Source organism: Lynx canadensis, chromosome D2, assembly GCF_007474595.2.
Source record: "Lynx canadensis isolate LIC74 chromosome D2, mLynCan4.pri.v2, whole genome shotgun sequence".
Classification (NCBI taxonomy): Eukaryota; Metazoa; Chordata; class Mammalia; order Carnivora; family Felidae; genus Lynx; species Lynx canadensis.
In genome coordinates this window covers 78131902-78147155 of record NC_044313.2, presented here as the reverse complement: position 1 = coordinate 78147155, position 15254 = coordinate 78131902, and the positions used below count along the sequence as shown (strand labels likewise).

The following is a 15254-nucleotide window of genomic DNA, read 5'->3' as shown; positions in this document are numbered from 1 at the left end:
ATAGTTTCACTTCTTTAGCAATCTGGATGCCTTTTAGTTATTTATTTTTGTTCTGTGTTGCTGCAGCTAGGACTTAACTTTCATTACTGTGTTGAATGAAAGTAATGAGAATGGATGGACATTCTTGTCTTGTTCTTTTTTTTTTTTTTGTTCTTTTTTTTATTTATTTTGGGGACAGAGAGAGACAGAGCATGAACGGGGGAGAGGCAGAGAGAGAGGGAGACACAGAATCGGAAACAGGCTCCAGGCTCCGAGCCATCAGCCCAGAGCCCGACGCGGGGCTCGAACTCACGGACCGCGAGATCGTGACCTGGCTGATGTCGGACGTTTAACCGACTGCGCCACCCAGGCGCCCCTCTTGTCTTGTTCTTGATGTGAGAAAAAGCTTTTAGTTTTTCACCATTGAGTATGCTGTTAGCTGTGGGTTTTTAATATATGGCCTTTATTATGTGGAGGTATGTTCCATTTAGCCCCACTTTGTTGATTTTTATTCTTTATTTTTTATGATTTTTATTCTTTATTTTGTTAATGTGTGTGTCATGCTAACGGATTTGTGGATTATGGACCATCCTCGAATCCCTGTAATAAATCCCACTTTGTTACCGTATATCATCCTCTTATTATATTGTTGCATTCAGTTTCCTAATATTTTCTTGAGGTTTTTTGCATCTGTGTTCATCAGGGATATTTTCCTGTAATTTTCTGTTCTTGTAGCATCATTTTCTGGTTTTGGTATGACGGTAATGCTGGCCTTGTAAAATGAGTTAGGAAATGTTCCCTCCTTTTCTATTTTTTGGTGGAGTTTGAGAATGGTATTCTATTTTAGGTGATTTGTGGAATTCACCAGTGAAGGTGTTTTATTTGGTGGGCTTTATTTGGTGGGTGTGGGGAGGGGGCTTTATTTTTAGGGAGGCTTTTTTTCCTGATTCAGTTTCCTTAGTATTAATTGGTCTGTTCAGATGTTTTATTTCATCATGATTCACTCTTGGTAGACCATTTTTCTAGAGATTCATGCATCTCATCTAGAGTGTCAAATTTGTTATGACATAATTGTTCATAGTCTCTTAGAATCCTTTGTGTTTCTGTGGTACGAGTTAAAATGTTTTCGTTTTCTTTTCTGATTTATTTGAGTCCTCTTTTTTTTGGCGAGTCTAGTAAAAATTCAGATAATTTTATCTTTTCAAAGAACCATCTCTTAATTTTATTGATCTTTTCTATTGTCTTTTCAGATCATATTTCATTTATTTCTGCTCTGATCATGATTATTTCCTTCCTTCTGCTAACTTGGGTTTCATTACCTCATCTTTTTCTCGCTCCTTGAGATTTAAGGTTAGGGTTTTGTTTTGTTTTGTTTTGTTTTTGAGAATTTTCTGGATTCTTACTGTAAGTATTTATCACTATGAATTTCCGTCTGAGAACTGCCTTTGCTGTATCCTGTAAGTTTTGATATATTGTATTTCCATTTTCATTTGCCTCAAGATATCCCTTGGTTTCTCTATTGAGTCATTGGTTGTTCAGGAGAGTGTTGTGTAGTCTCCACATATCTGAATTTCTAGTTTTCGTGCTGGTAATTGATTTCTAGTTACATGCAGGAAAGATGCTTGATATGGTTTGGGTCTTCTTAAATTTGCTATGTTTTGTTTTCTGTCTTAATATATGATCAGTTGTTGAAAATTGTTCATGTGTACTTGAGAATTTTTCTTTGTGGATGAAATGTTTGTAAATGTCTATAAAGCCCATCTGGGGGGCGCCTGGGTGGCGCAGTCGGTTAAGCGTCCGACTTCAGCCAGGTCACGATCTCGCGGTCCGTGAGTTCGAGCCCCGCGTCGGGCTCTGGGCTGATGGCTCAGAGCCTGGAGCCTGTTTCCGATTCTGTGTCTCCCTCTCTCTCTGCCCCTCCCCCGTTCATGCTCTGTCTCTCTCTGTCCCAAAAAAATAAATAAACGCTGAAAAAAAAAAAAAAATTTAAAAGCCCATCTGGTCTAACGAGGCATTTAAGGCCAGTGTCAAAAGTTGACAACACCTGATGATTGAACATATTCTAAAGCTCTGTGTTTGTATTCCCCCCTCCTTGTTTTATGGTTTTGATGTCAAATCCATAACTTTTAATCTCCTGTATCTCTTAACTAATCATTATAAGTAATGTTTTTGTTTTGTACTTCAGTCTTTTATGTTTCATACTGCTTTTGTAAGTGATTAACCCACTATCTTCACAACATTAGGATATTCTGAATTTCACTATATATTTGTTTTTACCAGTGAGATTTATACTTTAATATGTTTTCATGTTACTAATTTGTATCCTTTTGTTTCAGCTTAAAGAAGTCCCTTTAACATTTCTTGTGAGGCTTTTCCGGTGTTGGTGAATTCTAGCTTTTGTTTGGGAAACTCATTTATTTGTCCTTTGATTCTAAATGAGAGCTTTGCTGTGTATTATTGTCCAGTAAAGGTTTTTCTTTTCCCATTCTTTGAATATACCATGCCACTGCCTTCTGACTGGAAAGGTTTCTGCTGAAGGATCTGATAATCTTACGAGAGTTCCCTTTTCTGGAACCAGTTGTGGATTTTTTGCTACTTTTAACATTCTCTCTGTGTCTTTAGTTTTTGGCACTGCATCTCATAATGTGTTTCAGTGTGGGTTTTTTGAATTCATCTTACACGGAAATTTCTGGGCTTCCTGGATATGGATTTTTTTTTCCGCCCAATTTGGGGAAGTTTTTGGCTATTATTTCTCTCAGTGAATTTTCTGCCCCTTTCTTTTTCATCCCCTTTTGTGATTTGTATAATGCAAATGTTGGTCTGCTGTATATTGTCTCATATGTTTCTTAAGCTGTGTTCACTTTTCCCCCTGCTCTCATTGGGTGAGTTCCACTGTCTGCAGATTACTGATTCATTCTGCCTCATTGTTCTGCTATTGAATTCCTCTAGTATTTGTCAGTTGTCTTACTGTATTTTCTGTTTGGTACTTTCTTGTACTTTCTTCATGTTGAGGTTCTCACCGTGTTCATCTGTTTTCTCCTGAGTTCGATGAGCATCTTTATGACTATTATTTTGAACTCCTATTAGGTAAATCACTTGTCTCCATTCCATTAAGGACTTATTCTTCGGTTTTTTCTTGTTCTTTCATTTTGAACACACATTTCTTTGTGTATTTTTCTTGATTCTCTGTGTTGGTTTGTGTTCATTAGATAAAACAGCCACCTCTCCTAGTATTGGAAGAATGGCCTGGTGTAGGTGATGAACCTTATCATTCGACCCTGACTTAGCTCTTGGTTGCCTGTCAAATTTTCATGTTGTCTAACCAGCCTCTTTTATTTTTAGTGGCTTTCAGTAGTTGAGGGTGTTCCAAGACCTGTCACTGTCCCAAGGGGAGGATCTCACTCAGCATCTAGATTCAGGCTGATTGGAAGGGAGATCTTCAGACGGTATCTCTTAAAGTATGCAAATACGTACAGTCCTGTGAGACCGGAAGCAGAAGTGATGCTGGCCACCAGAGCTGGGGAATCTAAAAGTGTTCACTAGGCAGTAGGCGCCCAAGTATGGTGGAGGAGTATACACACTGCTTTCCCGAAGACACTGGCGAGCTGGAGTGAGGCAGAGGGAGAACGCGGAGAGAAGATACCCTCCAGCTCGAGTGAATCAGAGGGAGAGTGCACTGTTGGTGCTCACTTGCCATTGTCGGATGATAAACCAGCCTTGCGTTAGTAGGATAAATCTCACGGGGTCTTTGTGTGTAATCCTCGTAATGTGTTATTCGATAACATTTGCTAGTATTGTGCAGAGTATCTGTGGGTCTGTATTCCAAAGATGTTGCTCTTAGTTGTTTTAGACATTGAACTGTAGTTGTCTTCTCTCATCATGTCTGAGTTTAGTGCCGATGTAATATAAGGCTCATATAATTAGGGGGGAGGTGTTCTTTTCTATTGTTTGCAGGAGTGTTTGAATAATCGATATTAATTATTACTTAAACGAGTTTAAAAATTCACCAGTGAAACCATCTGGACCTGGGCTTCCTTTATGGGCAGTTTTAAAATGACTGCAGTGTGTTGACTTCTTACACTTTTTTTCAGATAGCTTATTTCTTCTTGAGTTGTTATATTTTTTCCGATTCTAGGAATTTTTGTATTTCAGCCAAGTTATCAAATTAGTTCAGAACATTCACTTATAATTTTGTTTTTGTAGTGTAGAAAACATTCCAGGTTTGTAATGTGAGTACATTCTATCCCTAGCATGTGTACCGTCTTTATTCCACAACTTCAGTAATTTATTTTTTTTAGAAACATTTATTTGTTTGTTTTTGAGACAGTGCACATGAGAGTGAGCAGGTGAGGGGCAAAGCGAAAGGTGGACAGAGAATCCCGAGCAGGCTCCACGCTGCCAGCACAGAGCCCGGCGCAGGGCTCAGTCCCACGAATCATGAGATCATGATCTGAGCCGAAATCAAGAGTTGAATGCTCAACTGATTAAGCCACCCACCCAGGCGCCCCATAACTTCAGTAGTTTGACTCTTATGTCTCTTATTTCCATGTCAGCCTAAATACAGTTTAGTCAGGCTTATTGATATTTTAAAAGCGTCATCTATTGCCTTTCTTTGCTGGTTTATTAATTTTTATTCTTCTCATTTCACATCCTTCCTTGCTTTGGTTTGTATTGCTTTTTTTCTCCCGTTGTTCTCAGGTATACACAGCAGGTTATTCATTTGGGATTGTTCTCTTTTAATATGATAATTGCAGGATAAATTGTCTTCTAAGTACTGTTCTCTGTCTCATAAGTTTTGGTATATTTTGTCTTCGTTTTTACTCAAAGTATTTTCTTAAGTTTCCTGGATATTGTTCCCCTCTATTTTATTCAGAGATGTGTTATTTAATATACTATTTGAGTTTTGAAAATTCCTTCATGTGATTGATTTATAATTTCCTTCCATTTTGGCGGGAGAACATTTTAGAATGTATTCCTGGGAACCTTTCATGTGTACTTCTGAAGAATGTGTAATCTGCTCTTCTTGAGTGGAGTGTCTTATATATACTTGTTAGTCTGGTTACCTGACAGTGTTATTTTTATCTCTTTTTTCCCCCTTTTATTTGTATTCTTCCAGTTGTTTTATCCATTACTTAAAGTGGAATTTTAAAGTCTTTAATTATTGTTGATGTGTGTATTTTTACTTTGAATTCTGTCAGTACTTGCTTGAGAATTATCGTTAGCAGCGGATAATTGTTCGCATTTATGTCTCCTTAACTGATGGACTGTTTTGATCATATAATGTCCTGCTTTATCTCTAATAACATATTTTGTGTAAAAATGTATTTTGTCAGATATTAGTATCGCCTCTCTAGCATTATTGATGCTGTGTACGTGATAGATCTTTCTCTGCTTTTAAAATTTGCTAATTATTTGTTCCTTTGGAGCTAAGAGTGTCTCTTGTATACAGCATCTGTTTGGATTTACGTATTTTCTGCAACCTAACAGTTACTGCTTTTGATTGGATTTCTAAATCCATTCCCAGTTTTCTGTTATTGATACGGCTGGATTTACTCCTGCCATATTACATTTTGACATTTATCTGCCCTAAACAGCCTTATGAACCTGTAGTTCTTTTATATTACTGCCTTCGTTTTCATTAAGTGAATATGGTTTAGCATAACATTTCAATTTCTTCAATGACCTTTTCACTTCATTATTTTGGTAATGGTTGTTGTTATAATTTACCTAAGAAATTCACCCTATCAGACTCTACTTCAGATTTATACTCCCTTATCTCTAGTGAAATATAGAAAGGTCATTCATATGTAATTCTATTTCTTCTCCTCTATCTTTGGGCTGTTACTTTTGTACATAGTAGATCTGTATATGTTTAAATTCCAACAATACATTGTTGAATTACTACTTTATATAATTGGATGTCTTTTAAAGAAACTGAGAGAAGAAAGGATAGCAAATATCTCCTTGTGGAGTTTGTTATATTAACTTTCTTATTCACCATTTCTGCTTCATTTCATTTGCTACTGTGGATTCATGTTACCATCCAGGGTCATTGCCTTACCCCAGGTTACCTTTGCTTTTCTGCCTCATTTTGCCTCATTGTCAAATATATGTAATTTCTATGGTTACGGACTGAACAGTATAGGTATATACATAATGATTGTTGCATGGCCTTGGCCAAATGGTTAGGAGAAGAAATACGTCTTTATCCTGTCTTTTAAAATACAGTTATTACGGGGCACCTGGGTGGCGCAGTCGGTTAAGCGTCCGACTTCAGCCAGGTCACGATCTCGCGGTCCGTGAGTTCGAGCCCCGCGTCAGGCTCTGGGCTCATGGCTCAGAGCCTGGAGCCTGTTTCCGATTCTGTGTCTCCCTCTCTCTCTGCCCCTCCCCCGTTCATGCTCTGTCTCTCTCTGTCCCAAAAATAAATAAACGTTGAAAAAAATTTTGAAAAAATAAAATAAAGTAAAATACAGTTATTTTTCCTACAGTCCTTATAGATTTGAAGTCACGACTGGGAATCTATGGGTTTATTTACATCACCTTCAGTTTTCAAAGCAGTACTGGTATGTTGGTTGACTGTTTGGGTTTTTTTTTTTGTTTGTTTTATTTTCTTCTGCCAGCACACTGACTGTGTCATCCTACCTCCTGGATTCTGTGTCTCTGATGAGAAGTCAGGTGGTCATCTTACTGGAGTTCCCTTGTATGTGATGAATTGTAGTTCTCTTGATACTTAAGAAATTTTCTTTCCTCTTTAGTTTTTAATATTTTTACTGTGATGCATTTTGATGTGGATCTCTGTTTATCCCTCGTGAAGTTTATCTATCATCTTGGATTTGCATATTGTTTTTCTCTAAGTTTGCAAAGTTTTACAACAACTATGTTGAATAATTTTTCTGCCCCTTACTCTTTCTTCTTTTCTTTTGATATTCCCATTATGAATATGTTGGTGCAGATAATGGTATCTTTCATTTATTTGAGGCTTTGATCAGTTTTCTTCGTTCTTATTTCTAGTGTTTAGACTGTATTATATCTACAAGTTTACTAATTCTTTCTTGTATAAGCTTCATTGTAGTTATTGCAAATTTTCAAATTTAGAATTTTCATTTTATTCCTTTCTCTGTTTATTATATTTTCTGTGTGAGAAGGTATCACTACTACCTATCACCACTACCTCCCTTTTTTCCGTAAATATGGTTACTTTGTTTTTAGTTTATTTTTGAGAGAGAGAGAGAGACAGAGACAGAACATGAGCAGGGGAGGAGCAGAGAGGGAGAGACAGAATGCGAAGCAGGTTTCTGGCTCTAAGTCAACACAGAGCCCCCTGCGGGGCTCGAACTCACAAGCCATGAGATCATGACCTGAGCCGAAGTCGGACACTCAACGGACTAAGCCACCCAAGCGCCCCAGTGTGGTTCCCTGTTGAACATGTTTATAATAGCTGCTTGGAGGTTGGCTAAATCCAGTATCCAGACCCTCTCAAGGACAGTTTGTTACCTATTGTTTCTCCCACGTATGTGAAATTTTCCGGTTTGTCTTGTGAACCTGTAATTTTGGACGAAAGCATATTTTAGATATTTTGTACCGAGTCTGATAGGGCTTCTTGTTATTTTTGCTTGCTTATGTATTTGTTAAGTGACTTGACTGTATTATTTGACTGAAGTCTTTTCCTCTTGCAGTGTACTGTTGGCTGATGTCTCTTGTCAGAGGGCTCTGCCTTGGGCAGTGCACATGGTTCGTAGAATGGCAGTGGTGTTGAGAGGGTGCTCTTTGAGTGTGTCTGTGATGATTAATTCTGGGTGTCAACCCGAGTGGCCTCAGGGATGGCCAGACTGGTAAAAGTGTGTCTTGGGGGGTGTTTCTGGAAGCAGCATTTGACTCAGTAGACTGAGTAAAGAGATCCACCCTCACCATTATGGTCAGATATCCTCTAATTCGTTGAGGATGGAATGGAACAAAAGGCAAAGAAGGACAAATTCTCTTTCTCTTTTTGCGCCGGGACGTCCATCCTCTCTGGACAGAATCAGTGCTCCTGGTTGTGGGGCCTTCAGGCTCTGGGACTTACACCACCAACCCTCTAGTTGGCAGGCCTTTCATCTTTGCTGGGAGTTACACCATCACCTCCCCTAGTTCTCAGGCCTTTTGAAATACAGTTGGCTTTCCTGGTTCTCCAGCTTTCAGACAGCAGACTGTGGGACTTCTTGGCCTCCGTAAGTGCAAAAGCCAGGTCCTTTAATAAACCTCTTCCTTTGTCTGTGTCGCTCTCACACGTACATATAATACCTGGCTCTGTTTCTCTGGAGAATGCTGAATAACAGTCTCTTTCACTGATATCTGTGTTAACTTCCCTGCCTCTAATGGTGTCACATTCTTCCCTTAGCCTCTACTCATTGTTGGCTCTTCGCTCAATGTTTCCACCGTTGTCCTGAGTCACACATTCTATAGTTTGGTCCAGTTAAATGTGAGTCCTTTCAGAGAGTAGTGTGTGAGGCGACTCTTTGGTACTGCCCTTCATGCCACCATTTTTGAGATCATGTCCTGGAAAACACAGTTGGAGGAAATCATTAGAATATCTTCATCTACTATAAGTGTATTTGTGTGAATGGTTCTGGTGGATCGGAACAAATGCAATAGCCTGGGATGCCTCTTCTTTGTCTCTTTGCCTTGTTCCTTCTGGTGTAATGTCTCTTGTGTTCCAGAGCTGCACACGCCACCAGCTGAGTTTGCCAGGTGCCCCCAAAGAACCAGGTTTTTTTTTTTTTAATTAATTTCTCTTTTTGTTTGTTTCTTTTTGAGATAGAGTTCATGCGTGAGCAGGGATGTGCAGAACGAGAGGGAGACACAGAATCTGAGGCAGGCTCCAGGCTCTGAGCTGTCAGCACAGAGCCCGACCCAGGGCTTGAACCGAGCCCTGACATCATGACCTGAGTTGAAGTCAGACGCTTAATCTACTGCACCACCCAGTTGTCCCCCAAATTACCAGCTTTTTGAGTTAACACTTGTACAACTGTTTTTCTGTTTCTGTTTTATTAACAGAAGGGATCATGAGGGACCTGGGAAAACTGACCTGGAATGACTCACTCTAAGGCATCCTTTAGTAAATCTACTGGGCCTTAATAATGAATAAAAAGTTTTATCTGTGTTATTATTTTTTAAGTTAATTTATTTTGAGAGAGAGAGAAAGAAAGAGAGTGCGTGCTCATGAGCAGGGAAGGGGCTGAGAGCCCAGAGGGCTCGAATTCAGGAACTAAACCGTGAGATCATCAAGTGTCAGAAGCTAAACAGAGTGAGCCACTCAGGCCCCCTCATCTGTATTATTTTTAAGTTTATTTTTGTATTTCAATGTTTTTACCTTTATTATTTCCCTCCTTGTGGTTTCTACTTCTTTCTTTTACATTGTTGCCTTTTTGTACTTTTTTTGGGGGGGGGGTCAAGGATTCAGTTGTTTTTCATTCCTTTTCACTGATACATGTAATGCTCTGAAATCTCTGATCGGTACGTGTATTCCACATAGACTCATAAGTAATATTTTCAGTGGTTTTTTGGTTTAGCAATTCAGCTTTCGTCTGTGTTTCCTTAAGAAACAGAGCAGTTTAGGGGCGCCTGGGTGGCTCAGTCGGTTAAGTGTCTGACTTCAGCTCAGGTGATGATCTCACGGTTCATGGGTTCGAGCCCCGCATTGGGCTCTATGCTGACAGCTCAGACCCTGGAGCCTGTTTCAGATTCTGTGTCTCCCTCTCTCTCTGCTCCTACCTCACTCGCACTGTGTCTCCTATTGTCTCAAAAATAAACAAACATTAAAAAAATTTTTTTAAAAGAAACAGAGCAGTTTACTAGACAGTTGTTTGGTTTTGAAGTCCTGATGGAAGAAGTTTGTTCTTCCTAAGTTCTAGTTTTAGTGCATTGTTCCCTGAGTGTGTTACCTCTATCAGGTTTTTTTTTTTTTTTAATGTTTTGTGCATCCTTGAGATGCAAGTGTATTTTGTATTAAAAGTTTTCATATGAGAAAATTGTATATGGGTGATAATACATGTCTTCTTGATTGTTTGTCATTGCCTCTTCTATACCCTGACATTGTACTTTCTGATCTTTCTTGAAATACTCTTTTTTGTATCAGTGTGTTTTATTTTTGTCCTTGCTTCTCTGAGTTTTGCTTCTCTGAGTTTTGTTTGGTCTTTCAGTACTCCTCACTGTTATTTGTACACTCAGAGTTGTGGGTGTTAGCCTTGCAAAAGTGTTTTGGTTTTCTTTTCTTTTTGTCCTTCCTGATAACTAGATTGTATCTGTTTCCTTATTGTTTCCCTTTTACTGGAATAATATTGCCCATTCCTTTGTTTTTAGCTTTTTGAGTCATTTTCTGTCAGTGTGTTTCCACTTTGCAGCAGAGATTTGGGATTTGTTTGTGACTCAGTTTAAAGTCATTTTATAAATTGGTGAGATAAGCCCATTCACATTTACTAACATGACTCCTGTTTGGTCTCATACCAGTCATTTTATTACATTTCATGAATGTATCATTTTTACAGAATCATTTTGTTTGAACATGTGTTTTTTTTTTGTTTGGTTGTTTGTTTGTTTGGAGGCAGCTAATTAGAAAATACTGATGTTTTTGTTCTAGTAGTTAACTTTTACAGTAATGTCTTTTATGCTGGCCTTAGTTGCTCATTTCCTTATTTAACCTTTCATTTGATGTTTCAGCTTTTAGTGACCTTCTTTAGACTATTCTATGGCTCTCTCTGACCTTATTCTTTCTTCCTTTTTTTCCTGTTTCCTGTAGGCTTTTTAGTTGCATTATTTCTGCTTCACTGGAATATATAACATTTATATATTACTCTTATGTTCTTGTTCTCAACTTTCTTTTTGTCTTAGTCCTGCACTGCTCAGCTTTTCTGCCAGTGTTTCCTATCAAATACTGGTTGCTTGAAATTTGTCCTCTTCTAGAAAGTTCCGTGATTACATTATTACCTGATTTCTTGAATATCTAATATGATTGACCTCTTCCCAGAGCTTGGATACTTTTTTTTTTTTTTTTCAACGTTTATTTATTTTTGGGACAGAGAGAGACAGAGCATGAATGGGGGAGGGGCAGAGAGAGAGGGAGACACAGAATCGGAAACCAGGCTCCAGGCTCTGAGCCATCAGCCCAGAGCCCGACGCGGGGCTCGAACTCACGGACCGCGAGATCGTGACCTGGCTGAAGTCGGACGCTTAACCGACTGCGCCACCCAGGCGCCCCTAGCTTGGATACTTTTAAAGGATCATGTGGCTGGATATACAACCCTTGACTTCTACTTGGTTATTTGTTGAAAAGGTTGCTGCACTGACCTCACTTTGTTTATTGGTGACAGAGTCTCTTGCCCAATCTACATGTTTGTTTGCTTATTGAGACTTGATCTTTCTGTCCAGAGGAGACTTCTTCACTTTTAAGGTTTACAGTTTCATTAAAGCATGTCTTAGGAAGGACTGTTTCAGGTCAGCTTTCCTGACGGAAAAGGAAAGTTCATAGTGGTCCTTAAAATATGCGGGTAATATTTCTTTTTATTTCTGGGCAGATTTCTTAGATAATGGTTTTTAATACTGTATTTATTCCATTGTTTTCTTTTTTTCTCTTTAGAGACTACAGTCACACATATAATTTTAATTTAAAACATGTATTTTATTATTTTGTAGATCACCTGCTTTATCCAGAACTTTCTTTGTGATCCAGTTTTCTTTCTTTGGTTTTATTGTCATTCTTTTTTCTGCTCTATTGTCATGTCTTTTTTCCATGTTGTATATTAAAATTTCATTCAAGTCTCTTTTCTCTTCATGCTTCCTACAAGTTGGCCTGAACCGCTCTAACAAAACACCACAGAGTGGGTGGCCTATGTAGCAGAAATTTATTTTTTACTCATCTGGAGGTTGTAAGGCAAGATGAAGGTGCCTTCAGGTGAGCCCTCTCTCTCCAGCTTGCAGAGAGCACCTTCTGGCTCTCTCCTCACATGGCTTTTTTTTCTGTGCACACATGGAGAGCAGGCAAGTGCTGGTATCTCTTTGGCTTCTGATCTGACCTCCTGGTCATTCCTATCCGATAAGTGCTACACCCTGATGACGTAATTCAAACCTTAATTAACCTCCTTAAAGGCTGTGTCTCCGGATGCAGTGACACTGGGGATTAGGGCTTCAGCATACGAGTTTGGGAGGGGGACAGTTGAGCTCATAACCAGGTTCTTACAATTTGAGTCATATTCTAAGATCACTCTGGCCTTTTTACAATTGAATTCTTCACCCGATCAGCCCTTGCCTCCGTAGTTCCCATTAATACTCCAAGTCCCTTGTGTCGGAGTTCTCGGTGGTCTGAGCTGTCATCTGTCAGAACGAAGATGTCTGCTCCATATTTTCCCTCTCACAGTGGGACTTCTCCTTTGAGGGAGTGATTTTATTTGCATTTAATTATCTATACGTTCTAGGGGCGCCTGGGTGGTTCAGTCCGTTGAGCGTCTGACTTCAGCTCAGGTCAGGATCTTAACGGTTCGTGAGTTGGAGCCCCATGTCGTGCTCTGTGCTACAAGCTTGGAGCCTGGAGCCTGCTTCAGATTCTGTGTATCCCTCTCTCTCTGTCCCTTCCTCGCTCACACTCTGTTTCCCTGTCTCTCTCTCAAAAATAAGTATTTAAAACAAAGGACTTTAATTATCTCTAAGTTCTCTGTCTCTTCCTCTACGTGTAGTTGCCACAGGCTCAAGCTCTTTCTATAGATGTGAGCTCTTTTATCAGTTTCTTCTGTATTAAATGTTTGTTTCCTCAGTAGTGGTTTGAAGTCAGTAGTATTTTGTATTTCCCAGTTATGCCAAGTCACGGGTTGTTGATTGGTCATTTTATTTGCTCTCCTTATGTTGATCCTTAGAGGCATTTGGAGGATAGATGGAGACGTTCCGAATTTAGTAGCTGCCGTTACTCCTCAGACGTCGGAATGCAGATGTACGCTTGCAGTAGTTTCCTCTCCTTTCTTCCACCATGCCAGGGTTTTGTTTCTTGTTTCCATTTTCGTATTTTCATGTCCAACAGAAGAAATCGAAAAAAATAAGTACTTATAGTTATTTTCTTCCCTGGAGACTAGACAAGAAATCAAAATCCGCTAAAACATAGGGCATTTGTATATATGTTGCATTCTAGAAGAAATGTGTTAGTATTTATGTGTACGGTTAATTTTTTCTATCTTTAGAAGTCTGGGAAACTGATCACAAGAAAGGAAGGAGGCAAGAAAACCAGCGTAAACCTATGTGGGAAGTTGCATTCATCAGTAAAAAAACACCGACCAAGGAACGAGGTAATGTAATAGGAAAACCATTTAACCTGGACACAAATTCGTTTCCTTCCAGAGAAAGCCTCTGTCAGTGTGACTCATATGGAGTGAGTTTCAGCTGTATTTCTGAATTGTGTATCTATATGAAAAACTATTTAGGAAAAAAGACTGATGAATTTAATGACTGTGGAAAATTGCTACTCAGTATTGAACACAAGAAAACTCCTACTAGCGAGAAAAGTGAATTTTTTAAACATGGGGAAACTTTCAGTCAGGATGAGGACCCTGTTGATCATGAGAAGATTCAAAGTGTAGATCAAACATTTGAATATAACATGTATCAAGAAACCTTCCCCGAAAAGGCAATATTGAGTACGTACAAGAGAGAGATCACAGAAGAGAATCACTCTGAATGTATTGAATATGGGAGAACCTTCTTTCCTAACTCCTCTTTCCTGTTACATCACATGAATGCCTCCGAAGAAAATCACTGTGAACTGGGTACTTGTGGGAAATCGTTATGTGTGAAGTCTACCCTTTTGAAACCTTATGGGGCACGTATGAAACCCTTGGAGTGTAGTGAGAGTGGGGATCATTTCCGGGGGGATTTATGCCTTCCACAACTTGAAACAAATCATAAAGGAGAGAAACACTTTGAATGCAATGAATGTGGGAAAGCCTTTTGGGAGAAGTCCCACCTCACTCGACATCAGAGGATACACACGGGAGAGAAACGCTTTCAGTGTAATGAATGTGGAAAAACTTTCTGGGAGAAGTCAAATCTCACGAAACATCAGAGATCACACACGGGGGAGAAGCCCTATGTGTGCAACGAGTGTGGTAAAGCCTTCAGCCACAAGTCAGCCCTCACGTTACACCAGAGAACACACACAGGGGAGAAACCCTATCAATGTAGTGCATGTGGAAAAACTTTTTACCAGAAGTCAGACCTCACCAAACACCAGAGAACACACACAGGGTTGAAACCCTATGAATGCTATGAATGTGGCAAATCTTTCTGTATGAATTCACACCTTACAGTGCATCAGAGAACTCATACAGGGGAGAAACCATTTGAATGTCCTGACTGTGGGAAATCTTTCTGTCAGAAGTCACATCTTACACAACATCAGAGAACCCATGTAGGGGATAAGCCCTACAAATGTAATGCATGCGGGAAAACTTTCTACCACAAGTCAGTTCTCACTAGGCATCAGATAATTCATACAGGGTTGAAACCTTATGAATGTTACGAATGTGGAAAAACCTTCTGCTTGAAGTCTGACCTCACAGTGCATCAGAGAACTCACACAGGGGAGAAACCCTTTGTGTGTCCTGAATGTGGGAAATTCTTCAGCCATAAGTCTACCCTCTCTCAACATTACAGGACACATACAGGAGAGAAACCCTTCGAATGTCACGAATGTGGAAAAATATTCTATAATAAATCGTACCTGACTAAACACAATAGGACACACACAGGGGAGAAACCCTACGAATGTAATGTATGTGGGAAAACTTTCTGCCAGAAGTCTCAGCTCACTCAGCACCAGAGAATCCACATAGGAGAGAAACCCTATGAGTGTAATGAATGTGGAAAGGCTTTCTGTCACAAATCAGCTCTAATTGTGCACCAGAGAACTCATAGAGAAGAAAAGCCCTATAAATGTAATGAATGTGGGAAGTCTTTCTGTGTGAAGTCAGGACTTACTTTACATCAGAGAAAACACACAGGGGAAAAACCCTATGAATGTAACGAATGTGGGAAATCCTTCAGTCACAAATCATCCCTCACAGTGCATTATAGGGCTCACACAGGGGAGAAATCTTGTCAGTGTAATGAATGTGGGAAAATTTTTTACCGAAAATCAGACCTTGCTAAGCATCAGAGGTCACACACAGGTGAGAAGCCCTATGAATGTAACACATGTGGAAAAACCTTCTCTCAGAAGTCAAACCTCATTGTACATCAGAGAACACATACAGGAGAAA

General features: G+C 39.4%; 1 protein-coding gene across 1 annotated transcript in view; it reads left to right on the top strand.

Moving 5' to 3' along the window:
* The window catches only part of LOC115527629 (zinc finger protein 33B-like), an 81249-nt gene that overhangs the window by 62455 nt on the left and 3540 nt on the right, over positions 1–15254 (top strand). Inside the window, 1 exon segment of the mRNA XM_032595235.1 lies at positions 13182–15253. Coding sequence (XP_032451126.1) covers positions 13182–15253 — 2072 coding nt within the window.